This window comes from Glycine soja, chromosome 20 (assembly GCF_004193775.1).
Source record: "Glycine soja cultivar W05 chromosome 20, ASM419377v2, whole genome shotgun sequence".
NCBI lineage: Eukaryota > Viridiplantae > Streptophyta > Magnoliopsida > Fabales > Fabaceae > Glycine > Glycine soja.
The window spans coordinates 320,206-342,034 of record NC_041021.1 but is presented as its reverse complement, the minus strand read 5'-3'; the positions used below and the strand labels follow the sequence as shown (position 1 = coordinate 342,034).

The window sequence follows — 21,829 nt, the reverse complement described above, 5'->3', positions numbered from 1 at the left end:
TTCCAAATAGTCCATGTCAATGCTAGCCACCACCCCTTCCATCTGTCCAGCTGTATTCCTTCAAATGCTCCATATATGTGCTGAAGAAAATGATGTCTTGGGTGATGTGGAAAGACACCCACCAGATTTACCCAGGACAGCATTTCACACCATATAGGAAACACTTTGCTGCAGTGAAAAAACAAGTGACCTGCACTCTCCTCTATTGTTCTGCAGAAAGGGCACATAAAATCTTGTAGCTCCACATGCTTTCTCCTCAAATTGTCTCTTGTCGGTAACCTATCTTTGAGTAACCTCCATGCAAACACAGTTACTTTAGATGGAACCTTCACCTTCCATAGCTCCTTGAACTCTCCGTCCTGGTCCTCCTGTAATAAGTCCTCTCTAAGCACATTGTAGGCACTCCTAACCGTATATTGGCCACTAGAATCTGCCACCCAAACCCACTGGTCAGCCCTGTGGGACCGAATTCTGTTCCCCTCAAGTTCTTGTAGAAATGATACTGCCATATCTATCTCATTGTCGAACAACGGTCTCCGCCATTTGAAGTCCCATTCCCACCCTGACTCTTTGAATTCTCCCATTTGCTGAATGAAATAATTTTGCTGAACAGATATACTATAGAGCCTAGGGTATTTCTCTAGTAATCTGTTATCTTCCCCTATCCAAGTGTCCTCCCAAAATTTAAATTTATCCCCACGTCCAACCTTCCGCGCTATCGAATTATTTAGCAATTGACCCTGTTGAGGATGCTGATCTACAATCTTCAAGTCCCTCCACCATGTAGATTCATTATTGGCTGACCTTGCTTCACTCAAATTCCTCCACCCGCCATACTTTGACTCTATTACCTTGACCCACAACTCCCCCTGATTCTGAAAAAGCTTCCATTTCCATTTTCCCAACAAAGATAAATTAAACGAGCTAATATCTTTGACCCCCAAACCTCCATCTTCTTTTGGCAAGCACACCGTTTCCCAACGGATCCAAGCTATTTTGTTTTGCTCCGACACTCCCCCCCATAGAAAATTCCTCTGCAACCTTGTTAACTTGTTCACCACTTTTTTGGGCACCCTGAAAAATGAGAAAAAATAAATAGGAATAGATGTTAGCACTGAATTTATTAGAGTCACTCTCCCCCCAAATGACAGGTGTCTTTGTTTCCATCTCACTAGTTTTCTCTCGCATTTAGTAATAATAGGGTCCCATGTCTGACATCTTCGCGGATTGGCCCCAATGGGTAGACCAAGATAGTTGAAAGGAAAAGACATCAAGCTACAATGGAGGTAATTGGCTGCATCGCTTATCCATAAGTCTGACACTCCAAAAGCCCCACAGCTACTCTTAGCAAAATTGATTTTTAAGCCCGAAGCAAGCTCAAAAGCCCTCAAGATGGCTTTAATAGTTCTAACATTCTCCATAGATGCCTCCCCAAAGAATATTGTATCGTCCGCATACTGGAGGAGGCTAATCTCCACTTTGTTTGTTCCCACTAAGAATCCCCTGTATAACCTCTTCTCTATCGCTTTGGACAGCAATCCATTAAGACCTTCCGCAACAATGTTAAATAGTAGAGGTGACAATGGATCTCCCTGTCTAAGTCCTCTTTGGGGTGAGAACTCAGATGAAGGACTACCATTGACCAAGACCGAGACCGATGCTGATTTTAGACATCCAACTATCCATTGGATCCATTTGGTGCAAAAACCCATTCTTGTCATCATATAAGTCAAAAACTCCCAAGACACAGAGTCGTACGCCTTCTCATAATCTACCTTGAAAATAAAGCAAGGCTTTTGACCTCTTTTGGCTTCTTCAACCACCTCATTTGCAATCATCACGCTATGAAGCATATGTCTACCTTGAATGAATGCTGACTGTCTTTCATTAATGATGAGATGCATAACCTTCTTCAACCTGTTAGTCAGAACCTTGGCAAGTATCTTATATGTACACCCTATCAATGAAATTGGTCTATAATCATTCAGCACTTGGGGATCCACTAGCTTCGGAATTAGGGCTATAAAAGATGCGTTCAATCCCCTCGGAAAAACTCCATTAACATAAAACTCATCAAAAAATCTTAGGAAGTCTGTTTTGATGATATCCCAAAATTGTTTGATGAATTTAAAATTAATTCCGTCCGGGCCCGGGCTTTTATCACTTCCGCAGCTCCATACTGCTCTTTTGATCTCATCCTCCTTAAAACGCTCCACCAACATGTCATTTTGCTGTATGTCAATGGACTGAAAGCAAATACCATCTAACGTTGGTCTTGCTTGTACATTTTCATGGAAATGCTGTAAGAAAAACCTCCTGATTTCCTCTTTAACTATTGCTGGCTCATCCTTCCACAATCCATCAATCATCACTCCATTCAAACAATTAGCTCTACGCCTGGAATTGATCATCAGATGAAAATATCTGGAGTTACAATCACCCTCCTTAATCCACTTGGATCTCGCCTTTTGTCTCAATAAGGACTCATGTGCTTGAGCTGCCTCCCATAACGCCTGTTGGAGCTGCTTCCTGACTATCAATTCATTATGATCTAACTGTCTGTCATCTGATTCTTCTTCCAACTTATTCAAGTCATCTTCGATCTTCTTGTATTTCTTGAAAGTATTCCCAAATTGTTCTCTGTTCCATACCTTGATCTTATCTTTGAGGGTTTTAATTTTCTGTTTTAGCACATATCCCCCCCACCCACTCAGATGATTAGATGTCCAGCTATCTTGTACCAATTTCTTGAAAGAATTGTCTGAAAGCCAACAATCTAGTATTCTAAACGGCTTTGGCCCCCAATCGACACTCTTAGATGTAAGCAGAACAGGACAATGATCCGAGAAGTTCCTATGCAACGTGTGTTGGAAGGACCCGGGCCATTTAGAAATCCATTCAGGGGAGACGAAAATTCTGTCCAGCTTGCTCTTAGTAGTACCATTCGGTTTGAACCATGTAAATCCCTTTCCCACCCATGGCACTTCTTCAACCTCCAACTCCGCAATCCAATCATTAAACTCCCTTATACTTCCACCCATCATCCCCCTTTGACATGTACCCATTCTTTCTGCAGGTGACCTGATATTATTAAAATCCCCTAAAATGCACCAATATCCTCCAGGGTTTTGATCTTTCAGTTGCTACACACTGTCCCACAGCACCCTTTTATTTTGGAGATTGCACGGTGAGTAGATGTTAATAATGTGCACTGGTTGTGTCTCCTGGTGCCACTTCCCAATCAGCATTATGAATCCAGCTCCGGTATATCTGCTTTCTACCTTGAAAGATCTCTCACTCCAAATACAAATAATTCCTCCTGCTGCATTAGATGAGGGGCATGATTCCCAGCTGATTTCTGCATCCCCCCATAGTGCTTGGCACATTGACTTCTCAACAATCTCCTTTTTGGTTTCTTGTAAACATAACATATCAACATGATGCTCATTGACCAACCTCCGGATTGCTAGCCATTTAACCCCCCTTCCAAGCCCTCTTACATTATAAGAAATAATATTCATTGAGTCCGCATCTTGCTTCCCAATCTAACTGCCTCGATGTTATCTCTTTTTTCCATTTCCACTATCTGCTGAACATAGTTCCTCTGTGGCATTTTAGTAGTCACCCCCAATTCTGTGGCCAAGCTCCAAATCTGTTCTGCGTGTTGATTAAGATTTCCTGTATGATTTTCTTCCTCTAAATCTTGATCTTGGTTTCCTGCATGATTTTCTTCCTCTGGCCTTACTTGTGTTAATAGCTGGGCTTCCTGCACTCTATTATTGCTTTGAACTTCTGCTTCCTTTTTATTTTTCTCCTGCTGTTTTGGATGTGGGTGCGTTTCTGCTGGGTTTATGACTGCCCGAGGTTTATATAAACTACAGTGTAACTGAAAACATTTGGGAATAATATTAGAATTCACAGTTTCACAAATTTTTACTCTCTCTCCGTTTATCTCTTTCTGATTTCGTACCAGAGCAAGTTTCTAAGGCTTACACAGCATGCTTCTAATCAGTTAGTTGCCAGCTGTCTTTGACAGCTGGATAACTAACTTCCACACTCTAACTTCATTTCACCGCGTACATTACTCACATAGTCCACAAGTAATTATAAGCAAAGGGGAATACCAGCAATTCTGGTGGTAAAAAAATAGAATTGTTTCTTAGAACAGCTTCTGGGCAGAGTAGATCTTTGACAGTGAGAAATGAGAAAGTCACATAACGAAAGTCAGCAAGGAAAAAGAAGCTAGTGCAATTTGAAAACATTTATCAATGATCACATATAAATGTATACCAAATATATATGCCAGATAAGTGACAGCAGAAAATAATCCTGAAATGGAAAAATGCAACTCAACCATAAAACAGTCTTTTTTTTTTTTTTTTGATCAGCAAAGATAAAATATATATATATATATATATATATATATATATATATATAATAAAGAAGTACCAGAGGTACTTATTACAGTATAAGTCACCATAGTTATTTGCATTTGTTATTAATACTAAATGTACTTCTTACTCTTTCGTACGGAGAGAGAATGAGAGAGAAACCGAGAGAGAGAAAGAGAGAGAAACTGAGTGAGGTAATCACAGACAAACAGAGAGAGAGAGAAAGGAGACAGAGAGAGAATGAGAGACAGAGGGGGAGCGTTTGATCAACACAGTGAGACACATAGGGCGCAACCGCGGGAGACACTTAGAGAGAGGACGACGAGGATGTGCAAGGAGTTGGAGCAAGGTGCGTGGAAGGTACAGCAAGGAACAATTGCGTAACAGAGATGGAAGGAGAAGCAGCAGAGTAGTGGAATATGATCACCATAGAAATGTGGCAGTGAAGTGGAATACTGAACACGAGGATAACACCGACTATACTACCAACCATGGAGAATGGGTGAAGGTATCTCACAGGAGAAGTAGGAAAGGGTCGGAGATTGGAGGTCGACAAACTACGAGGGGAGATCAAAAGCCAGAGAGATATATGACGTGGAGAGACAAGGAACATGTCACGACGTTCTACTTTTCAAGATTCCCGGAGGAGATAAGGGAGAGTGATCTGTGGAAGCTTTTCCAGAAATGGGGTAGAGTGAGGGAAGTTTTTATTCCCAGATATAGAAACAAGGTGGGGCACAGGTTCGGCTTCGTCAGGTTCATAGAAGTGGTGGACGAGAGGAGGCTGGAACGACAACTGGACAACAATATTTTCATTGGCGGAATGAAACTGTTTGTCAACAGTCCAAAGTTCGACAGGGGAAAGATGTTTCAAACAAACCTATATGAAGAAGACATCCAGAAAGAGGGGAAATCCCAGGTGAAGCTCACAGGGAAGCAGCACGCTTATAAGAATGAACCAGGCTTTGGCCGTAGACAACGATCCTACGCGGAGGTGGCTAAGGAAGCGACAACGGGGGAAGGAAGTTCTTATATGGTGATAGGAGACGCTCAAGATATTAAAGGGGATAGACAGAGAAAGATGGTTTTAAGCCCAACCAGAGAGGACAAAGAATGGCTTCAAAGGGCATGGGTCGGAAGATTGAAGAATAGAGGTATGTTCGAAAGATTGGAGGAGGAGTTAAAATGGACGTTTGAACATGAAGTTCAACCATGTTACTGGGTGGATGACTGGGTGATTCTTCCATACCTGGATGACATTAAGGCGAAACATATGATCAACGAGGAGAGGAAGCACGGATCTTCACCTATATCGGAGCTCTAGAAATGGTCACCGGACATTAAACCTGACCACAGACTCACCTGGGTCCTGCTATGGGGCTTACCGCCGGTTGTGTGGAAACCGGAGTACATGGCGACGGCCTTGACAGATATTGGTGAGATGGTGGAGGTTGACGCATATGTGGAGGACCGGAAAAGGATGGACGTTGCTAGAATCCTCGTGCGAACCAAACGGGGTCTGGGTTTTCAGGAGAACGTGCGGGCTACCATCGAAGGGGAGGATTTTGATCTCAAGGTGGTGGAGGACCTGAGCAGGATAGGGGAGCCTCCGAAGTGTTGTCGGAATAATAGCTGGTTCCCACCATCCCCTCTTTCGACTCTGCCAAACACTCCTTGTTTTGTCGGTGACGGCTCCGATGACTTAGACGGTGGTGCCGAAGACGTGAACGGAGGGCCTTCCAATCTTTGGGAGGATATCCGTCAATCTCAAGCTCGCTGTGACCACTGGGTACAAGCCCTCGGTCACTCCACTTTGGACCGGTCCGATAGCATTTCGGAGGACGTGGACCAATCAATGGTGAACAAGGGAGAGAACCTCGTTGGCACTTGTTCTGGTGCAGATTTCGAACCCCACAGCGGTCGGCTTACCCAGAGTGGTAATGGTCTTCTTACAAGGGATGAAAGGCAAAAAATGGCTTGCATGCAGATAGAAAAGTCAGCAGAGAAAAAGATATATGCAGACGAGAGGCAGAAGGGTCAGTTTCCTAACGAAAATATGGAAAGCTTAGACATAGACCCAGTGGGGGGCAAGAAGATGGTTTGTTCTTTGGAGGAGGCTCAAGAGACTGGGTATGACAGGTCTGCAAAAAACAAAGGCGTGGTCAACGCTTATTCTGGTTTACATGTTTCAAAGGAAGATGTAGGAGTTTTGGGCCAGAAGCAAATAGGCCCAAGTATATCTGCCACAAAGGTCTATGTTAGAAGAAAGGTGGTGTCGCCTAGTAAAAGCAAGGATTGTTCCCTTCATGGTCCAGAGGCTGATACAGGGCCAGTTACAAATATAGACAATACGTTGTCAAACAATGAAGAGTTATTAGAAAGGCAGTGTGCTTTAGTAAAGGTTTTGGGCCTGAACCACGGTGATGATGATATGAAGTTAAAGGAGAGTATGCTGGACATGGACATCAGAGACAATAAGATGGCAGCCAAGATGGGTATTCATAAACGGCAGATATGATTATTTTATCTTACAACTCAAGAGGTATGGGGAGGGGGTGTAAATGGGCAGCCATTAGACGGATCATTTCAAAATTTAAGGTGGATATTGCGTGTTTTCAAGAAACTAAAAAAGAGAGGTTTACTAAGGTTATTTGTCAGTCCCTTTGGGGGGATGCAGATGTTTCATGGGACTTTGTTCCTTCAACTCAAGCTGCTGGTGGGTTACTGTGCTTATGGAACAATTCTCTCTTTGAGGTGGAAAGGAGGGTGAAAGACAGCAATTTCCTGATGCTTGAAGGAACTTGGCTTCATAACAATCAGAAGATATTTCTTGTTAATATTTATGCACCCTGCGATTCTGTTGGGAAGAGAGCCCTTTGGGATAACCTGAAACAGCTTAAAGCCTCTAATCCTCCTGGAGTTTGGTGTTTTTTGGGAGACTTTAATAGCATTCGAAGTCAGCAAGAAAGACTTAGTTCTTCCCAAAGTGTTCCAGATCACATGGGTATTTCAGATTTTAACCAATGGATCCAGGATATGGAGATTCAGGAGGTTAAGAGTGCTGGGAGTACCTTCACATGGATCAGACCCAATGGTAGTGTGAAGAGTAGGCTTGATAGGTTCCTGGTTTCTGACCAGTGGTTATCTACCTGGCCTGATAGCTGCCAACATGTCCTTCCAAGGGACCTTTCTGATCACTGCCCAACTATTCTGCAGACCAAGATGGTGGATTGGGGTCCTAAGCCATTTAAGGTTGCTGATTGGTGGATTAATCAGAAAGGGTATCATAAACTAGTGAAGGAGACTTGGTGTAATGCTCAGCAGGGGGGTTGGGGGGGTATTGTGTTAAAAAACAAGCTGAGGCATCTAAAGGAGGTCATTAGGCAGTGGAGTAAAGAATATGGTTTCATTAATGATAAAGGAATTCAGAAAATCCAGCAAAAGCTCAATGAAGTGGAAGACATTGCTTCCTTTAGAAATCTATCCGAGGAAGATATCAGGAACAGGAGAGAGTTACAACAGCAACTGTGGGAGGCCTCAAATGCTTTTGAATCCCTCTTAAGACAGAAATCTAGAGAAAAATGGTTGAAACAAGGGGACTGCAATTCTGCTTATTTCCATAAAGCCATAAATTTCAGAAGAAATTATAATAGTATGCAAGGAATTCTCATTGGTGATGTATGGGTTCAGGATCCTATTGTAGTCAAGAATGAAGCTGTGAGTTTTTTCCAAAATAGATTCTCTGAAATGCATAAGTTCAGGCCTACCCTTGATGGAGTTCAATTTCCATCTATCAATCAGAGGCAGAGGGATATTCTGTCTGCTCCTTTCTCAGACCAGGAAATCAAAGAGGCAGTGTGGAGTTGTGGGGGGGAAAAATGCCCTGGACCGGACGGATTTAATTTCAATTTCTTAAAAGAATTTTGGGAGGTGGTAAAAGCTGACTTCAGCAGATTCGTAAATGAGTTTCATGTACATGGCTGCTTCCCTAGGGGCAGCAATGCTTCTTTCCTAGCTCTAATTCCCAAAATTCATCACCCTCAGTCTTTTGATGATTACAGACCAATTTCCTTGATTGGTTGTATGTACAAGGTCATAGCCAAGTTGCTAGCAAATAGATTGAGGCTTGTTATATCTGCTCTCATTGATGAGAGACAGACAGCTTTTATTAAAGATCGACACATCCTGCATGGGGTTTTAATCCTTAATGAGGTGATAGAGGAAGCTTGCAGATATAGGAAGCCAGTGATGATCTTCAAGGTGGACTTCGAAAAAGCTTACGATTCAGTCTCATGGTCGTTTCTAGACTATATGTTGCAGAGAATGGGTTTCTGCTCAAAGTGGAGACAATGGATTTCTGCTTGTCTCACAACAGCAACCATATCAGTCTTAGTTAATGGCAGTCCCACAAAGGAGTTTGTCCCTTCCAGGGGCTTGAGGCAAGGAGATCCTTTAGCTCCTTTGCTTTTCAACATAATAGGAGAAGGCATCACAGGTTTGATGCGGGAGGCAGTGCAGAAAAATCTGTATAGAAGCTACTTGGTTGGAAAGAAAAAGGAGCCCATTAATATTTTACAATATGCTGATGACACGGTTTTTGTGGGAGAAGCTCATTGGGAGAATGTTCTAGTTTTGAAGGCCATGCTGAGAGCCTTTGAGTTGGCTTCTGGGTTAAAGATCAATTATGCCAAAAGTCAGTTTGGGATATTTGGAGGGATGGTTAGCTGGACAAATGAGGCAGCTCAGCTTCTGAACTGCAGGCAATTAGAAACCCCTTTCGCTTATCTAGGTATTCCAATTGGGGCTAAACCATCAAGTGCACTGGTATGGGAGCCTCTGATCAACAAATGTCAATCAAAGCTATCCAAATGGGCCCAAAAGAACATATCTATGGCAGGGAAGGTGACCCTTATAAATTCTGTTCTCAACGCATTACCAATTTATCTGCTTTCTTTCTTCAAGATACCTCAAAAGGTGGTTCATAGATTGGTGACTCTCCAAAGGAATTTTCTGTGGGGTGGAGATATGGAGCATAAGAAAATACCGTGGGTCAAATGGGAAGAGGTCTGTCTTCCTAAGGCTGAGGGGGGACTAGGGATTAAGGATATTGCTAAATTCAATGAAGCTCTGCTGGGCAAATGGATTTGGGCTTTGGCTTCTGACCAGCAACAGCTATGGGCCAGAATTATTAATTCCAAATACGGTGGATGGAAAGAGTTCCAGCTTGGAAGAGAAAAAAGAGGTTTTTCCAACTGGTGGAAAGATCTGAGAAAGATTTATCACCAGTCTCAGCACAGCACATTTCATCAAAATATGGTTTGGAAGATAGGTTGTGGTGATAGAATTAATTTCTGGACTGACAGATGGGTAGGGGAAAGCACTCTCAATCAGCAATATAATCAACTTTTCAACATAAGCAGTCAGCAACACAGCCTTATTTCCATGATGGGTAATTTCGATTAGAATAATTGGAGATGGGATTTGAAGTGGAGGAGAAATCTATTTGATCATGAACTTGATTTGCCAGTGAGTTTTATGGAAGACATCACTTCCATATGCATTCAGAGACATGTAAAGGATATTATTGTGTGGAAAGCTGAATCTAATGGAGTTTACTCCACCAAGTCAGCTTACAGTCTAATGTTGAAGTCAAATGATTCTGGTTCACAAGCAGGCATTTCCAAGTTAATATGGAACCTGAACATACCCCCAAGGGCAGCAATTTTCATGTGGAGACTTCTTAAAGACAGGCTCCCCACTAAAAGGAATCTTTTAAGGAGAAATGTGGATATTCAAGATGCTGTGTGCCCTCTATGTGGCCAAGGGCAGGAGGATGTGGGGCATCTCTTTTTTAATTGTGAAAGGACAACAAAGCTGTGGTGGGAATCAATGGGATGGATCAAGGCTGTAGGATCTCTTTCCGCCTCCCCATTAAATCATTTTGCTCAATTTTGTGATGGTTTTGGGGCAAACATAAATCAGAGTAGATGGAGGGCTTGGTGGGTTGCCCTAACTAGTACTATATGGCAACACAGGAATCTTTTGATTTTTCAAGAAAAACCTTTTGATCCATATAAAGTCATGGATGAGGCCTTGTACCTTCTTTGGTCTTGGTGTAAATCTAAAGAGAAAGGCTTCGATATTAGTTTTAACCACTGGTCTTCCAATATATCGGAATCCTTTGGTTAACCTAAGTCGGCTTGCCTTTTTATTGGGTTAGCATGGGGTTTTTTTTTGGAGGGCAGCACCAGGGGTGCTTGTATATCTGTTTTTCAGTACCACTTGTACTACTTTGATCAGATTATTAATAATATATATATTTTGTGCCTTCCAAAAAAAAAAAACAGTATAAGTCACCATAAAAATGGTTCCTCAATCAGGCAGCATAAGTCTGATTGGGAACCAAAATATGGGAAGAAAAGTATACATATGTTTTGATCCCAAATCTATCCCCTACTACTGCAAAACAGTCTTGTAATAGGACAGTAAACAAACTCCATTCATTCAGAAACAAACTCTGCAGATATGCAAGATGTTTCCTACCATTTTTTTTAATGTCAATACCTATAATGTAATAAAAATATTCAAGTTATTTAAATGACTTTAAATATCCATATTTGTCAACCCATTAAAAAAATAAAGTTGAGGAAACATTACGAGCAAAATATATTTGTTTTGCTTTCTTTGTTGGAAGAATTTAAATTCCTAATTTTAAGAAACTAGAACATGTTACATTGCAGAATTGCAATTAATGTTGTTCTTCCTAGTACAAAACCCATACTGGTACTGAGCATTTAGAAGCAAAATCACAGAAAGGGCCTTTTTGATACAATAAAGGAAGATATCTTATTGAGAGAGTTATTGAATTTTCTTTAAAAAAAAGGGGGGGGGGGGATATTACCTAGATGGTTGTTGCCAAGATCCATTGCCTGCCAGAACAAATCGTGCAGAAGAGAATGAAGATTTGAGAGAGAGATCCTGTTTAATCAAATGCTGTACGTCATGCAGAATTGCTGAAACAACTTCTTGCTTTGAAAGGAACTCTGACATGTGATTGAAAATGTGATCTTTATAGAATTCCACTTTAGTTGGTTCTTTCATCCCTAAATACCTTTTCATAATGACCCGTTCCATTTCCGATTCAGTTCTTATGAACTTATCATTTAAAAGATCTTCACAAACACCAGTAGGACCAAGCCATTTAATAGGATTACTCAAACTTACTAGTTTTCTGCTTTTGTACGACTCAAAAATTGGAAGGTGTCTGATGATTTCAATATTAGTGTCATCAATTTGCTCTTCAGAGAACCATTTTGACTGGAGAATAAAACTTCTGAGTTCATGAAGCTCTCCTTCAGATACATCTGTTAAGATCCCATCAATCTTCTGTGGTTCCCCAGCAATAGCCAGAAACACATTTAATACACCTCTTGCTGTTACCGGCTGCACAAAGTATTCCAATTTAGGGTGATCTAATAACAGGTCATGTCTCAAGAATAAACATCCAACCTTCAATAACAAGGAAGACATCTTCTCACTCCATCCATCATTTCTTATCACATTTAAATTTTGTGTTAACTGCATCAGGCAGTCATCACCAACAGGCAATATAGGCCACTTAGAAAACATCAAAAGATCATCACAATATGATTTCAGATAGTTCCACAGTAGTTGCAACCATTCTACACTTGGTTGGCCATGAATACCAGGAGTCCAACTTACCTGTCGAGCATGTTGCCACTCTACAGGAAGTAATTTCACAAGAAGTTTCTCAAGCAACTGGCATGACAAGAAAGAAATGTTTGTGCCATCTGTTTGTGCAATGTAACAAAGTTTTCTATGAACTTCTTCTGGAATAGCACAATCAACAAGTTGATGAGGAATGGAATCTTTCAGAAGGCCATATTCATCACCACGTGCAATGTAAACTCTTTCTCCAACCCCCTTCATATCAACTGATGTAAAGGAACCATCAGCAACTGGTAACAAAGGCAAGCCACATAGGGTATCAAACTGCATGGATTCTTGTAAGTCATGTAAGCAATATTCAAGAGTCAGAATCATTGCATTTCTGTCCTGGAATTCACGCTTCCTTCTGATTAACAAAGTCCTTAACAGCCTAGGTGTCAGAAAATGCAATGATGGACAGATTTCCATAAACCTTTCTAAAAGTGACTGTGGAAGTGTAATAACTGGTAGAGAAGCCCTAGACAACGCTTTTATAAGCTCAGCTGCCTTGGGAAAAGTAAAATCAGGAAATATAGCATGTTTGGATGAAATCCACTGACCTCCTCTAGCTTCAGTATATAATACACGGAGATTAAATTCAGCAACAAATTGATAGAGTTTCCGTACTGCTGATGCCCAAGGTTCTAACCCTAATGATGTTGGCCATAACGAGAAGAACAAATTGCAAGGGCCAATCTCTGATGCTATCTTCTCAAGCAAATGACCATATGCAGGGGCAACAACATTTTCGAGGAGGTAAATATTCCAGTCTGAGCGCTTTCTTCCACCTCCAGCCATATCAGAACCAAACCAGATATCCCTGCGATTTGATGATAATTCAAAGTATGCATTTACATGAGCAGGAAGACCAGTACTGATTGGTAAAGGTAAAAAGCAGAACGCACGACCTTCAAAATTTTCCAGTGGATATGTAGGCAAACTAACACTTTTAAACAGATCAGGAGAAACCATGCAATCATCCTCCACCTCTGAACTTTCAACCAGGTCCCCATCAAGCTTGACAGAATTCAAATATGCAGCAACACATGCCCAAGGAACAAAATTGTAACAGTTACTATTGGCTGTTTCAGATGTTCTCTTTTGAGCATTTCCATCACCTAAACACTCTGTGGTTATCCAATAGTGTGAATTACGACTAGATGTGCTTTGCTCTGTAATTAGGATCTTCTGGAATTTATAAGGCAAATCTCTGCCAATGGATAGGCTTAGTTTCTTCAGAAACTGAACTCTATTCATTCCGACATGTCTACTTTCCTTCAAAAAGTTGAACATGTCCTGGGCTTCAGTGGATCCAATTTCAGGCTCACCAATACAGGTTCTATGTACACGGTGCAGTAGGCGCATTTCTTGCCCTGTTCCTTCCTTCACAAAAATAGAGATAGATTTCACATTACGCAGGAAAAGTAATGTTTCAGAAACAACCTCAGAAAAAGCAGCCAAGAGAGATCTGACATCTTCAGGTGTATAGGCTTCCTTTTTAATTTGGCTCCGGGAGGCAAGACCTGCAGTTCTAAGAGGGAATCGGAATAGCGTTCCAGGAAAAGGGTGTTGCAAATCACAGCCAAAATGTAGCAATGGAGAAAATTGGTCAGGAAATTGCTCCAAAATCTGTTGTCCCACAAACTTAATTCGTAAACCAGGGTGTGAAGGAGAAATCCCAGGCAAATTACTGGCATGAGGGTCAAACATTACAACATTTTCTCCAGAAACAAACATAGGGATGTCTGTAAAGTGATAGACACAATTAAATCCTAGTCCAAATCTTCCAATTGCAAAAGCCTTCTCAAGTTTACTTTCTTGACCAATACGAGAAATTGCATAAAGATCTTGGGGACTAAAAACTGAGTCATTGAAACAGTATAGAGCAGGACCTTGCCAATCAGCCATTTCAGGAGAAAGAACAGAAGAAGTCCCATAGTGAGATTTATCCAAAAGAAACATTACTTCAGAAGCTCCTGCATCTTCTGCATTTTGTACCATCTCAAACAGAGTACCAGGTCCATCAGCATACATTTCAAGTATATGCTTAAGCCTTGTAGTCAAAGCCTCGTGCTGCCCAAAAGCCTCAGCAGCACCAGACAGGCCAAAATTCATTGAATCTGAACTCTCAGCCAGCATCATCCGGCGAAGAGAACAGACTCCCAGCTTTTCTGCTACATCATTAGAAATGTTTCCGTGCACAAATTTTTGAACTGTTCTCTTTGCATTCAAAGCCACAGTTGGTGCATTGCCAAATGAGCCATTAGGATCATCTGAGCCAAGCAACCAAGGGGCATCATTATAAACCAAGTCACCAGCAAGAAATAATCTACCAGACACATCTGGCAGATAGAGCTGGACTGGTTCATGATGATAAACTTCAGCTAGATGATGCACTATTAGCGTGACAACCCTAATCTCCTGTGTGTCAAGAGGGGATGATCCTTTTCTAACTGCCATCCTACAAAGAATATGAGCATAATCAGCAGGTTGCAAGAATTCACGGATACCAAGTTCTAGAAACATTTTTTTGAAAACTGCCAAGTCAACTGGGATAACTCGAATGTATGGAGCCAAATGAAGAGGGCCATCAAGGACAACCTCATCAGAAGTTGCAAATCCATCCCCCACCCAAATCCATCGACATCCTTCAAGAACAGCTTTTACAATCTCAATCTCATCTGAAGCCATCATTCCACTCAGTATTGAGTATATCCTTGGCATTGCCATGGCTAATTCCTGCCTAAGAACTTGATCAGACACAATCTCATTGTTTTTTCCAAGCTCCAGTAACTGTGCAGCAATTACACCTCCTCCTGGTGGAGACATCCATCCCAGGCCATACAATAAGGCTGTTGAAGAGCATTCACCATCCAGTATCCGCATGCTAGCTGAGACAAGCCACAAATCATTCAGTGGCCTTACAAGTTTTGGAGGAGCAACCATTGATGACACAACTGGCCATGGTAATGACTGAAAAGGAGTAGAGACTAAAACTGGGCACCAGGAAACCAGCCGTAGATCATTCCAGAATTTTTCAAGATCAGATTTTGTGTTGCAAGACCTAAAAGCAGTTGTTGCTCGTGACAACATTCGGTTAACTGCTCCTTTATTATCAATAACTTGATCAGGAAGCCACTTCAATGCATTAACTTCAAGGTAAGAGAAAAGCACTCTCCCTCTTAAATATGCTTTTTGTTGATCCTCGTGTATCAAACGCTCTATGCATCGAGCACATTCTAAAACAGTGTTGGGAGAGACAGAAGTTCTGAGTCCCAGGCCTCGCAGAATATTAAGTATTTCAGATTCTCGAAAAGCACCAGCAGGGAAACTATCTGAGTCTTCTAGTAATGCATATAGTTCTTCATTACTAGGATCATATAAAACTGAAGGACACTTAAGAGCACCAATGAACGTCGGGATGAATTTCAAATTTCTCAATGAGTCCTTGATAGATATGTCTTCAAGAGACAAAAGTGGCAAATTTTGTAGAACTGATAACATTATGCTATCACGAACATCAGCTTGCAAATCACCAACTCTATTAAAAACATGTTGCTTGTAAAACTGTGCTTTTCCCATTCTCTCAACTCCATAATATCTTGACAAAATATCGCCTTCTATAGTTGAGGATCTGACCATGAATTCTATGCCCACCAGAATAATTTCCGGCACATCTAATGGTGGTAAGTACTTTCGAGGATTTTCTAAGTCAGAGAATTGGTAATCTTGAGCAGAGTCTCTTCCATAGACTTGAAATATAGGTAATCTCTTGCAAAGCCTTATGACAAATTCATCCATAGAGCGTCCAACATACCATTTAGGGTCAAGAAGGAATCTCCGGAGCTCATTTCGTTCTTCAGTTACTAGACTATCAAATGAAGCATGCATAACAACTGGACCTGAAACTGCATTAAATATTGATTCCAGAACAGCACCTGCACTGCCATCACATACATAATTAGATATATCCGGATGTTCAACTACATATTTCGGACTCAATATATTACATCCAACTTTAACAAGGATATCCTGTACTGTATCAGAGAGATTGCTTCCATTGATCATTTTCAATTGTCTGGAAGGTCTTAACAGATGCCCAGATGTGGAAGGTAAAATTGGCCATTCACTAAATAGTGGTAATATTTCAGTCTGCTTTCCTAGATATTGCCAGAATAGCAGAAACCATGATGACGTTGGCTTTTGACAAGATTCAGGGTCCCAGAACACTTTACTCCTATATTTCCAGTCAGCTGACATAAATGCAGGGAATAGCTGAGCAAAATGGTGAATACTACAAAGAATAACATTGGTCTTTGAGGACATCGCAATACCAGTGAGTCTGTTCAATATATTGGGAGGAATGTTCTGATCAATTACTCTATCAGAAACTGGCTGCATCAGCTTATATTCAAATTCATCACAAATGAAATAAGAGACTCCTTTTGATGCTTCTGAAAAAGATGCAAAATTGCCATTTGCTAAAGGAAGTAAAGGCAGATCATAAGCCTCTTTACCAACGTCATCATCAACCAAGTCCTCTAGGCAATATTCCAGCAATAGAAGCTTGTATTGTCTGCTCAAATAATTGAACATTCCACACTCCCTAAGAAATTGACGTACTGTACCAGAAGTAACCACCTTGCATGAACTATATTGTAAAAGCATGTCAAACAATGAATTAGGCAAATGCACAACTGGCATTCCCAGTTGCATCAGAGCCAAACCAAGGTCTTCACTTTTGGTGAATTTTTCATCATGAAGAAAGGCTTCACTTGGTGATACCCATCTTCCTCCATTGTAATTAGAATACATAACTGGAGCATTACCAATGTTTTTGTATATTTGTTGAACCAAAATATTCCATGGCTCTTCAAATGAACCAATAGGCCACAAAGAGTAGTAAATGTCTGTTGGCCCTAGCAATTCTTTTATACCAAGTAGCATATGCATAAAAGCAGGAGCTACAAGATCTTCCAGAAGAAGCCTATTCCAGGTAGAACGAACTTTTCCACTTCTGTCCATATCATCCCCATACCAGATGCCACGACGATTTGATGAGACCTCAAAGAATCCATTGACTTGTACACTAAGGCCAGTTCTAACAGGTAATGGAAGAAAACAGAATGCCTGACCAGTCCTAAGAATATTATTCTGCAAAAACCATACGTGGCAATATGAGGAATGGACCATTAATATTTATATATATAAACAAAGAAGATCTCCAAAAGAGCATGTGGAAATTTTAATGTACACTGTATTTATCCTTCAATAAAAAAGGGTCAAAAATTGTGTCATCTTTTATATAATAAGTTGGATGCAAGAGAAAGAGTGGTAACTTAGTGGATTTACTATTGTTTCATTTTATTTCCTTTTATCTTTTCATTAACTTGTTATGGATGATTAAGACTAAAAAAGGCTTTTAACCAAAATGTCGTTCTATTAAGTCTTCTATCCTATATTAAAGGGTTCCAAATCTGTACCAAAAGGGTTAAAATATAAATTGAAAGGAAGAAGCTATTTTTTCCTCATCCACAAGTAGTTCAAACCACAAAACCAATCCCCAATGAGAGGACACTTAGTTGTCTTTCATTCTCAGCTCTCGACATATCTCTTGATAATATTAATATGACTTAAAATTTTTGACCCAACCCTGTTGATACCAGAAAGAAAAAAAAATCTATTCACTTCATTTCTGCCAGCTGGTTGAGAGGCATAGGGATGAGGTGTCTCATGCAACTGGTCAACAGCTTGTAGAAAACCTCGCAAAAAGAACTCCATTTCGGTACCAAAAGCAAAGCACAATACTATCAGTAGAACAGAACAGTAGGTAACCTTGTACATGTAGTCAGACAAGATAGTTTGATAGATTGCAATCACCATCACTCAGACATATACCTAGATTTTTTTTTTTTATCAGCAAAAATATTAATATATTGATAGAAGTACCAGAGGTACTAAAAATACAAAAAGTTAGATCCATACTCATGGTTCCAAAATAAAACTAATGAAGTTTGAAAAGGAACCATAGTATGGCTACAAATAAGGTAACTAATAGCTGTTCCAAAATAAAACTAATGAAGTTTGAAAAGGAACCATAATATACCTAGATGGTATTGTTGCAGTCTACACTGCCTGTAAAAAATTCAAGATCTATGATCAATAAACCCTCCCTTTCCAAATGAAATTGCGCATGTAATATCTTTGTCATGGGTAACTCTATCACTTTGATCATATTCTTACTTAGACTTTGACACTTATAAAGTCAAAAGCAAGTTCTAATAGACGCATCATGCACCATGGACAACATAACATCATAACAGATTCACCATAATGGTAGTTTGTTTTGAACAATATTCTAAAAGTAAATCTACAAGCACAAAAACCAATCAAGAATTTAAACTAGAAACATACTACGGAGGATACAAGAACAAAGGAAAAAAAAAAGGAAAGCAAAGCACCAAAAAACATAGAAAGCTGTAACACATCAGTAAACAGCTCAAGACCAGAGGAGCAAAATCTCTTAAAACTCTCTGAACAATCCCGAGAAGTTTTTATAGTTCAAACAGTTATATGCCTGACTTTCAATCCTAAGTTGCAGTCAAATTAATTGAAGGGCTGGATGAACCAAAATGCAGGTAAATGGGCCACCACTTTCAACTGTGTCCACATTCACACTAAGATGACAGGTAATAAGGGTGCATTATCAAGTTCAATATGGCAGCATAGGAACCTCTTGATATTCCAAGGCCACCGGTTTGACCCAGCCAAAGTGATAGAAGACGCTTTATTCCTAACATGGTCTTGGGTAAAGACCAGAGATAAAAAGTTCTGTCTGTCGTTTAACCATTGGTCCTCAAATCTTGGGGAATATTTTGGTTAGGTTGGGCTACTTTAATCAACATATGTAATGGGGCTACAGCTTGATTTTATTCATGCTGGTTGATGTTATTAGGTGCCTTGCACTTTTGTACAATTCACCAGTAGTACCTCTGGTGCTGCCGTTTCTATGATTAATATTATATATATATTTGTTGCCTTCCAAAAAAAAAAAAAAAGGGTGCAGAACCAAAAGTAATAGTAACAACTTGAATTCGGTATGTATGTACTATGTGAGTGCATGAGAGAGAGAGAGAGAGAGAGAGAGGAGGCTGGGGCAACAACAAAAGGCATAAGATATTGCAAATTACATTCAGAAAATTATCAGAAATGCATGCCGCAACTGATGCCCATGGCAGCAAGTGAATGTCATATTCTTTTGATGCAGTAGAAGCAAAAGAACCAATCCTACTAGATGTTGAGGCCATGGTTTGCACCACATAAAATCTCTCTGTTTGCCTTTCAGCTTCATCTCCACTTATTCTCTCGATTAAGAAGTCCAATGGAAATGCATCCACTTCAGCAATGGTATTTAAACTCTTAGACAATCTGAGCAGTGACTGTCGATGCCAAACTGTATCATCAGTTACTGAACTGACAGAACATGAATGAATTTTCTTAGGTTCAGGTTCTCCAGCATCCCACAAATACATTTCAATACACAGCACACTCTTTAGAAAGAGAAGCGTCAAAACCCCTTCTTCGAAGAGCTGAACAAACATGGAGGAAATATCTTCTGGTGAATATGCTTGCCTTGAGAGCTTACTTTTGGCTGCCTGGTCAGCATTTCTTAAAGGAAAACGGAATAAAGTTCCAGAAAAAGGACTTTGCATGTCACAACCAAAAGCACAATATGGGGAAAACTGGTCCCTGTAGAAGGAGAAGGCAGATGAACCAGTAAAATCAATCCGCTTCCCAGGATTTGCAGCAGAAACTCTTGGAAGATAAACACCCTGAGGGTCGAACAGTACAACATATTTGTGACTCACAAAAGAGGGAAGATCTGTCAAATGGTATACTGAGTTGAAGCCAACCCTAAAAAGTATACAGAGAACAAAAATGAAGACAAGAATTAGAACCCAAACATCAGGTTGGTTAACGTGAAACTATTTTACAAAAATAAATAATACACATCGAAAAGGGAAATAGGGAACGGGAATTTTGATTACCAAAATAAAGGACAATTTTTTTAAAAGAATAACAACATAAAAACACTTTTATATATTAAACAATAAACATCTCATTAACATTTGTCATTTATTTGTATCTTTTTGTTGCTATCACATCATATCACTTATCATACTTCAAGAGAGTTCAGCCTCAGTTCCTACAGTTCACTCGTACATAAAAATAAAATGATCAACAAAACAACCCATCGGCATCGCACTACATTTTTACAGTTCTTACAAAAACAAGCATAAAATACGAAGAAGAAAAAAACATCCAAAACCTATAACAACGCAACTCCTTTGCCAATCGTCAACAACCACACGTCACTTCCCTCGTCATTTTCCAGTTACAACTACAACAACTTCAACTTCAGACCTAAATCCCAGCATTGAACCGATCATTGGAAACGCAAAACCAGTACTTCAATAAAACCACCTTTGATTTCCACTTACAACTACAACAACTTCACACCTAAATCCTAATTTCTAAAACAAATACACACAATGTCAATCAACCTAACTATAGTTCAACTGAAGAACAACTTCAATTCAATTAAATTACCCGAAGCGACCGGTCTTGGAGGCCTGACCGTGCTTGGTGCTCCCGCCAATCTTGGAGATGCTGACGAAATCCTCCTCGGTGAAGACGGCGTCGTTGAAGGCAAGCAGTGCGGGTCCCTGCCACTGCGCGAGGGAGTCGGAGAGCAGGGAGCCGGCAGGGTGGGAGCGGCGGTCGAGGCAGAGAGAGACGGTGGTGGCGCCGGCGTCGTCGGCGTTCTGTATGAGCTCCTTCAGGACGGTGGTTCCCTCCGGGTAGTTGAGCAGAACCTCGCGGATGCGGCGCGTCAGATCAACCGTCTGGCCGAAGTCTTCCAGAAAGATGGATTCCGGAGACGACGGCATTGTTATCGGAGGGTTTTGATTTTGATTCAGACACAAGAATTTTGCGGTTGTTTTCTAGTAGTTGGGCTATCTCTTTCAAGCGACTTTACTTCATTGCTTCATTGAGTTTTGAGAACTTCCTCCCGTCATTGATTGTTCCACGGTTGTCTCTGTCGTAAGTTAGCCTGATCCCTCCTCCTTTGTTGGTTTATTATGGTTTTGTGGATTAGGAAATCTGTATAACACATGCCAATTAGTAATCCTTATGAGTTTTAAAGATTATCCATTTTGTAAACTTATTTTAATTTTTTAATTTAAAATTTAAAGGAATAATTATTTTTAAATTAATATTTTGGTTATAAAAATTAAATTTTAACAAATAAATATTGTTGTATATTTTTTTGGTTTTTGTATTTAATTAATTATATTTGTTTTTTAAGTTGATTTTTAATAGAGAAGTTAAGTAGTTTGTTTATTTAAAAAAAAACAATGTATATATATATTATTGTGATTTAATAATTTTCAAAAAAATATAATTAATTTAATTATATTTGGTATTTTAAAAAAATTATAAATTTGTTAGATATCATAAATTTAAAAGTTTTATTAGTATATATTTCACAATTTAGTTTTAAAAAAATAAAGTTATTGTCATAGTAATTTATTGAAAAATGAAATAGTAATTTGTTAGAAACAAAAATCAAAATTGTAGTTACATTTTTGTCATTAATTTAAGTTTACTATAATTATTTATGTGAACTTTATCTATTTGAAAAAATA

At 39.9% G+C, this 21,829-nt stretch overlaps 1 protein-coding gene across 1 annotated transcript in view; it reads right to left on the bottom strand.

The window, feature by feature from the left end:
- LOC114401605 (sacsin-like) overlaps positions 1-21,278 on the bottom strand; it is a 35,676-nt gene extending 14,398 nt beyond the window's left edge. The window contains exons 1-3 of the mRNA XM_028364159.1: positions 20,730-21,278; positions 19,310-20,033; positions 11,293-17,273 (exon numbers count right to left, since the gene is read on the bottom strand). Of these exons, the coding sequence (XP_028219960.1) occupies positions 11,293-17,273; positions 19,310-20,033; positions 20,730-21,070 (7,046 nt within the window). The 5' untranslated portion in view covers positions 21,071-21,278. The remainder of the gene's footprint in view (positions 1-11,292; positions 17,274-19,309; positions 20,034-20,729) is intronic.
- Positions 21,279-21,829: the final 551 nt, after the last annotated feature.